This window comes from Notolepis coatsorum (assembly GCF_963971535.1).
Source record: "Notolepis coatsorum genome assembly, contig: SCAFFOLD_393, whole genome shotgun sequence".
In the NCBI taxonomy this organism is placed as follows: Eukaryota; Metazoa; Chordata; class Actinopteri; order Aulopiformes; family Paralepididae; genus Notolepis; species Notolepis coatsorum.
In genome coordinates this window covers 101,323-108,822 of record NW_028170770.1, presented here as the reverse complement: position 1 = coordinate 108,822, position 7,500 = coordinate 101,323, and the positions used below count along the sequence as shown (strand labels likewise).

Here is a 7,500-nt window from a genome sequence, read left to right as displayed (position 1 = left end):
AATGACCCTGCAGCTGTTCCAATGTAAATGTGCCTTTCTCCGTGCACTTTCGCCCGCTCTGAAGTCGGACTCGGTGTGCCCGGCCACGCACGCTGTTCTCGCACGGACCTCGCGAGTGCCTGCATGTGCGACTGGTGTGTTTGCGCTGTGAGGCGTATTCTTCGTATGGCTGCACGTACCGCACCGTGACGGCCGTATTGTAAATTCGCGGGACGAATACACATACCGTTACACCCCTACTAGATACAGTAACAGCAAGTCCCTTTTTTCTATTTCAATATTCAATTTGGCTGATAGAATAATGAAAGTGTCTTGCGAAACTGGCTGGTAGATGAAAAGGTTAGTGACACGCACATACAGACAACCTGATCCAGACAACCTGATCCAGACAACCTGATCCAGACAACCTGATCCAGACAACCTGATCCAGACAACCTGATCCAGACAACCTCATCCAGACAACCTCATACAGAGAACCTCATACAGAGAACCTCATACAGAGAACCTCATCCAGACAACCTGATCCAGACAACCTCATCCAGACAACCTGATCCAGACAACCTGATCCAGACAACCTGATCCAGACAACCTTATCCAGACAACCTGATCCAGACAACCTCATACAGACAACCTGATCCAGACAACCTCATCCAGAGAACCTCATCCAGATAACCTCATACAGAGAACCTCATACAGACAACCTCATACAGAGAACCTCATCCAGACAACCTCATCCAGACAACATCATCCAGAGAACCTCATCCAGAGAACCTCATACAGACAACCTGATCCAGAGAACCTGATCCAGACAACCTGATCCAGACAACCTCATCCAGATAACCTCATCCAGAGAACCTCATACAGATAACCTGATCCAGACAACCTCATACAGACAACCTGATCCAGACAACCTCATCCAGAGAACCTCATCCAGAGAACCTCATACAGATAACCTGATCCAGACAACCTGATCCAGACAACCTCATCCAGACAACCTCATACAGAGAACCTCATACAGACAACCTCATACAGACAACCTCATACAGAGTACCTCATAGACATAGAGTACCTGCATACCTATACCTGTGCGTGTGTGAGTGTGTGTGTGTGTGTGTGTGTGTGTGTGTGTGTGTGTGTGTGTGTGTGTGTGTGTGTGTGTGTGTGTGTGTGTGTGTGTGTGTGTGTGTTTTTGGACTTTAGAGACGCATTTGGTACACTCTCCCATGAGGTGATGTTAAAAACATTAGAGGAAATACACCTGCCTCAGCCTTTTGTGAATATTGTATCCAGTGTATACCAAGGTTCATTTATCCAAGTTATCTGTGGGCAGCAGCTCACAGAGCCGATTGCACTGAAGGTGGGAATAAAAACTGGCTGTCCCTGGAGTGCCGTGAACTTCATCCTAGCACTCAACCAGTGGATGAAGTGGATTTACCAGTGCGCTCCTCTGCATGTCCGATCCCCAAATCCTGTTCAGGGATACGCGGACGACGTGCAGGTGTCATCACGACAGGAAGATGTCATCATTAACATGCTGGCACGCACTGATGAGTTCCTCCAGTGGTCAGGGCTGGAGGTGAAGCAAGCCAAGTGCGCCGTACTCCATGAGCGCCGCAGTGGAGGCAACCGCTGGTATAAGGCCAAGAACGACAAGCCCCCCTCCTTTCTTGTAATGGGCCAACCCATCAAGGTGTATTCCCGTAATGAGACCTACCCATACCTTGGCCACAGGTTTAACATCGCTGGAGAGTGGGGGGAGCAGGTCGAGGAGCTCACTACAGAGTTTCTCCATCGTCTACACCTGATTGACCTGTCCCCCCTCCCCGTCATCATGAAGTTCCAGGCTGTGAGAGAGGTGGCTCTGGCTAAAATCCAACACCTTTTTGCCAATGTACACATCCCTCTCAAGGCACTGAGAGAAATGACAAACAAAACTGTTCAGCTGGTCAGAAAGTGGGTAGGCCTCAACACACACTCCACACGGGGCATGATCTTTCTCCCATGTGGAGAGGGAGGGCTGGGAGTCCCCAATGTCGAGTGGACCTACATCGCCACCAGGCTAGCCCACCTGCTCCACATGCTTAACAATGATGATGTCACCGTCAGAGAAATGGCCAGGGCCTCTCTCCTGCTGGATCTACGCAGAAGGAAGATCCCCCTGGCCACCGCAGACCAGAATAACTTCCTCGGCTTCAGGAAGAAAGACTCTGGGAAACTGGACTCTCGGGCCAAGGGCTTCGGGGTCTGGTCTGACTGGCCAGATCTCAATGACCTCTGCAACCAGACTGGAGTTCAGCTGAAATGGACAAAACCCACCAACACACAGAATGAAGTCCCTGTCTCTGATGAACTTATCACAGACCCCTGTGTGGTTGTGAAGGCCAACATCACAACACCGCAGGAAGAGACTGTCGAACTGCACAGAGACTCTGCAAGGAGGGTTCTGCTTAGCATGAAGCAGTCTGAGATCAGGCAGCACTGGTGTGGACTCAGACTACAGGGCAAACTAGCTTGTTTGGAGTTTGCTGACCACTCAGTCTCACACTCAGTGTATAAGAACGCCGCTGTTGGTGAGGATGTTTTAAAATTTACCATCAAAGCAAGACTGCAGGTATTACCCACCCAATACAATCTGTCCACTTGGTATCCTCAAACTCACAGTCCATTCTGTTTAAACCATCAGGATTCACAACACCTAGAATCCATTGCACACATAACAAACGGATGTAATGCATACAAACACCTGTACATCGCTCGTCATGACCGTATTGTGGACATTGTGTCTGATGCGGTACGGAACATATCACCATCTAGTGCAACAATGTACAAACATGCCAGAGTGAAACCAGAGTGGTTTGGCCTTACCAACGATGTTTTTGCTAACATACCCAATACACCGGACGTTGTTTTTGTTGACACCAGCCACGGAGAGGTGCTGGTCATAGAAGTAGGCTGTACCTTTGACCTGTACATGGACCAGGCCTTCCGGGACAAGTATATCAAATACCAACCACTGCTCAGTGTGATGACTGACCTTGGGTATAGGTGTAGATATGGTGTACTTGTGTTCGGAAGTCTTGGCCATGTACACAAATCCACCATGACCGGTCTGAGAATTGCTGCAATGTCTAAAAGAAAAGCCAAACAAATTGCCAAATATTGCTCTGTCTCAGCTATTATTGGCAGCTTAGCCACGTGGAGAAGGAGGTGCTATGTGTACCCTTAAGTGTTCAGTGCTGCTTGGCCCCGATACATTTGATTCCCTGTTTATGTAATATAATTTGTGGAACCAAATAAAGTATTAAAATGTGTGTGTGCATGTGGTTGTGTAATTATATTGTTTATTTGGAGGAGCTGTCACCGGTTTTCCGACTGTTGGGTGGAAGAGAAGAGAGTGGGCAGAGCACCTCTCACTGTCTGTCACTCTGCATTATAAGCTTTGGGCAGAGAGACTGTGGTGTGTAATTGGTACAGAACCACTTTAAAGTGATCTCCATTTACTTGCCAGTTTAGGAGTCAGTTCTCAAAAGTAATTGGTGTTTCACTCCTAATCTGCAAGTTTTTTTGTTAAAGCAATTCTGAAATAATTTGTATGTAAAAAAAGAAAATAGTCCTTACACTGGAAAAAAGAAAAGCGTTATAGGAGAGAAGAAGAGGAGTCTTAGCGCCCGCGTGCACCTGCCGCATATTTCTGGGCGCAAGCGTCTTTTGTCAATTGATCCCAATGGGGAGGGAGCGTATGCGGCCGCATGCTGCCGCCTATAGGAAATGCGCTGCAGTCGGCTTCTTTTTTCAGCGCTTTTCAGCTTTTTTGTGCGGCAGCACCCAGCGTTTAAAGTTTAAACTTTCTGAACTTTTCAGAGCGATGCGCTGAGCGCATTTTCAGACAACCAATCACAGCCAATCATATCTACCACTCTGTTTGTAACCTGACACCGGAGTTGCCTGCCTGCCTGCCCACAAGAGACAGGAGCAGTATGAGGGCACAAATACAGTAATAACTACACGAATACACTAATAAAAAGCTAATAAAAAGCAGAGGGCAAACTGTGGTGTCAGGCAATAACTATATATATAATTAATATACAATAAAGTGTATTAAAATATGCTATATGTGCAAAACCGTGGCAGTAAAATACGATAAAAAGATGGCTGTAGCTAGATTTCTTTCTCTCTGTCATCTCGCTACAAGATGCGCTTCATCCCAGCCCTACCAGCGCACTGCCAGCGTTTTTCAGCTGGAAATGTGCGCTAGGTGGACGCATGCCCTTACATGAAAGTGCTCCACAAACGGATGGATGCTGTGAGTCAACCTCTCACTCTTCATTGCAAAGACTGTGGCGGCCCAATTACAAACGTAAACATTTCAGTATGCCTTTGATGTTTAACAGAATGGGCATTTTTGTTCAAATTTAATAGATTTTCCCGCAATTTGTCAGTGTTTAAGGATGCCAACGGATGCCCTTCCTCATTCTAACGTCCCATGATGTCATTTGAACATGTACAGACATCAACCAACATGACACCAAGCGGTCACGGTGGTTGAATGATGTACGACAAATCTTTTAGCAAGAAACACTCTCTCCTTAACCCTTTCACTAGCACACTGCCAAAGGGTTAACCATTTCACTGCGACAATACATACTGTAAGGTTAACCCTTTCACTGCCACACGACAAGGGGTTAACCCTTTCACAACCACACTACAGAAGGTTAACCTCCTGTAATGTGGTAGTGAAAGGGTTAAAGTACATCTGAATATGATCCTTAGAACTTAGTCCAGGGCTCTACAGTGCGACCATATTGCTCGCATATGCCCCTAAACATATGTGTGTGCGAACCTGAAAAATCAATTACGCGCACGGTGTGCGAGTGCAGATTACAGCCTCAGTCGTCCTTTTTTTTTTATTTCTCCGCTGAGAATCGTTAAAAAACTACAAGTCCCACATTGCACTCAAGCCAACGGTCCAATCACAGTAGAGTGACGTGACTGGTTTCATGGGAAATAAAGCAAATGACCAATCGGAAGCTCTCATTTTGCTTGTTTACGTCCTGAAACTCCGCCATTGCGATCAGGGCTCTGCGTTTTCCGAGACACTAACTTATTATATAGTCTTACCAATAGCAATAGATTTTAGAACACCTAGATTTATCGATAGCAATAGTAATATAATGGTAATGCAACAAAACGAATGCCTTTGTTAATCATAACGTTGATGCAGTAGCGTATTATGTCGTTGTGTTGGCTGTAACGGACATGACAATAACATAACGTGTACACATTAAAATTGCGATAATTGATTCTAACATTTTCAAATCGATGCAGTTGAATTTTCCCCTTAGGATCGATGCATTGTTACACCCCTACACCAAAGTCACTGGCCCACTGTGTATCTGTGTGTATAATAACTTGGCTAGCGTTATCAACAGCAGAGATGGGCAATAGGGTCCAGCTGCAGCTTCGGACGACCGGAGTGCAAGCGATGTGACGTAATTGGCAGACTCGACTGTCAATCAATGGTCTACCTGACACGCAAACTCATAAACAATGTTTCTGTACTGGAGGTGTACAGTATTTCAATAGGCAACCCTGAAAGGATTATTTTTCTAGAAGAGCAACACTAGCCAAAACATAGGCATAGGTATGCATAAAAGGGGCAAAAGCTAAAGTTAAGTGACTGTTACTTTTGTAGCAGTAGTTTGATTTGATAGTTTATTTGATAGGGACAGCACATGTTAATGAACATCAAGTACAAAATACAAAATGTAAACATGCAGGGTTGTAGCAATAGCTAATTTACACACATGCACGCACAGTACAAATATAAATTTATTTTAAAAAATAATAATAAACTCTGTTACTTGAAATATTTTCACTGTGCTGCTAAATATTTTTGGGTGCTCCTAAATTTCTTTGTGTGCTCCTAAATGTTTTCATTTAGGAGCACATGTGCTCCTTGGGAAAAAGGTTAGCGTAGAGCCCTGTAGTCCCCGCTGGAAAATATCAGTGCTATTTAAAAGAGTGTTTTTTTTTAAACACAGAACTGCAGACTGTCGCCGCAGGCTATCGCTTGTAGATTCTGGTCACTCACTCACATACGGTAGCTGATGGTAGATGAGGTTGAATAGAAATAGTAGAGGGCACTGTGCCCTCCAGCAATGATGGCAAACAGAACTGCAACATATTGAGGAGAAATGTAGTATGCTTGCTGTGGGACTCTATGTTATATGTTATACTATACTGTATACTATATAATGATAGAAGGGTTGAACTGGCCATAGATCCTTGAGCAGCATTCCTATCAGAGGTGTTACAATTCCCTGTCGGTTTCAGCTCTCTGTTCCCTTGTTCACCTAGAGAGAGGGGGGGAGAGAGAGAGAGAATGGGAGAGAGAGATACAAAAGAGAGAGAGAGAAGATGGTGCATAGCAAGTCTGATGCGAAGACGACCTACCAGGGATACAATATTAGCAGACGCATGCCGTCTCTACAGATGACAGCCGATGAAAGGGCAGAGCAGGAGAAAAGCTTGACGGTCCGTCCGTCTGCGTGTGTTTGTCATGATGAGCGAGGTGCTGGAGGAAAGGTCCTGGAGCTATACATCAGTGAAATACAGAGATTATATGCAAGGCAAGGCAGCTCTCCGCCTGTGAACTCCTAGTGCACTCACACAGATCCACTCAATGATAGAGGAGGTTTCCCCTAAGACTTCCTGTGTGTTGTGGTGACAGGATGTCTGAAGGCGGCTCTCTAGGTTGCTGTCAGAACTTTGTCTCCTGACAAGAGAGGTGGGACAGGGTAGGATGGTGTGCGTAGTATCCGCACTTCTGAACTCTCTGAACTCTGACAATACGTGTGTGTGTGTGTGTGTGTGTATGTGTGTGTGTGTGTGTGTGTGTGTGTGTGTGTGTGTGTGTGTGTGTGTGTGTGTGTGTGTGTGTGCGCGCGCCTGTGTGAATGTGAGTGAAGCGCATGTGCACATGTATGTATGTCTATGTGTGTATCAGTGTGTGTGTGTATGTGTGTGTTTGTGCGTGTGTGTTTGTGTGTGTATGTATCCAATCCAATCTAATCCACTTTATTTATAGAGCACATTTAAAAACAACAAAGTTGACCAAAGTGCTGCACAAGTCCCACAACATAAGATAAAAAGATAAAAGCACACAATAAAATCAAATACAATATGTCACATAAAAAAGGCACGTCTCTCAAACTGTTTAAAAACCAAAAGGCATGCTAACAATGGTTTCAACGGGTTGCGATTGTTCCTTTTCAATGGCAGGTAGATCCGACTGTCATCTACATAGCAGTGGAAGGAGACGCCATGTTTTCGGAGTATAGATCCTAAGGGGAGCGAATATAGCACAAATAAAATTGGCCCAAGAATTTAGCCCTGGGGCGCCCCGCAGGGGAGAGGTGCTGTGGAGGATACAGCTTCGCCCAGGCTAACACAAAAACTTCTCTCAGACAAATATGACCTGAAAAACTCCAGGGCTGAGCC

General features: G+C 45.5%; 1 protein-coding gene across 1 annotated transcript in view; it reads left to right on the top strand.

Annotated features, from left to right (window-relative positions):
• dab1a (DAB adaptor protein 1a) overlaps positions 1 to 7,500 on the top strand; it is a gene marked incomplete at both ends in the record, with an annotated part of 74,840 nt that overhangs the window by 51,546 nt on the left and 15,794 nt on the right. Inside the window, 1 exon segment of the mRNA XM_084339311.1 lies at positions 1,478 to 1,700. Within this exon segment, the coding sequence (XP_084195437.1) occupies positions 1,478 to 1,700 (223 nt within the window).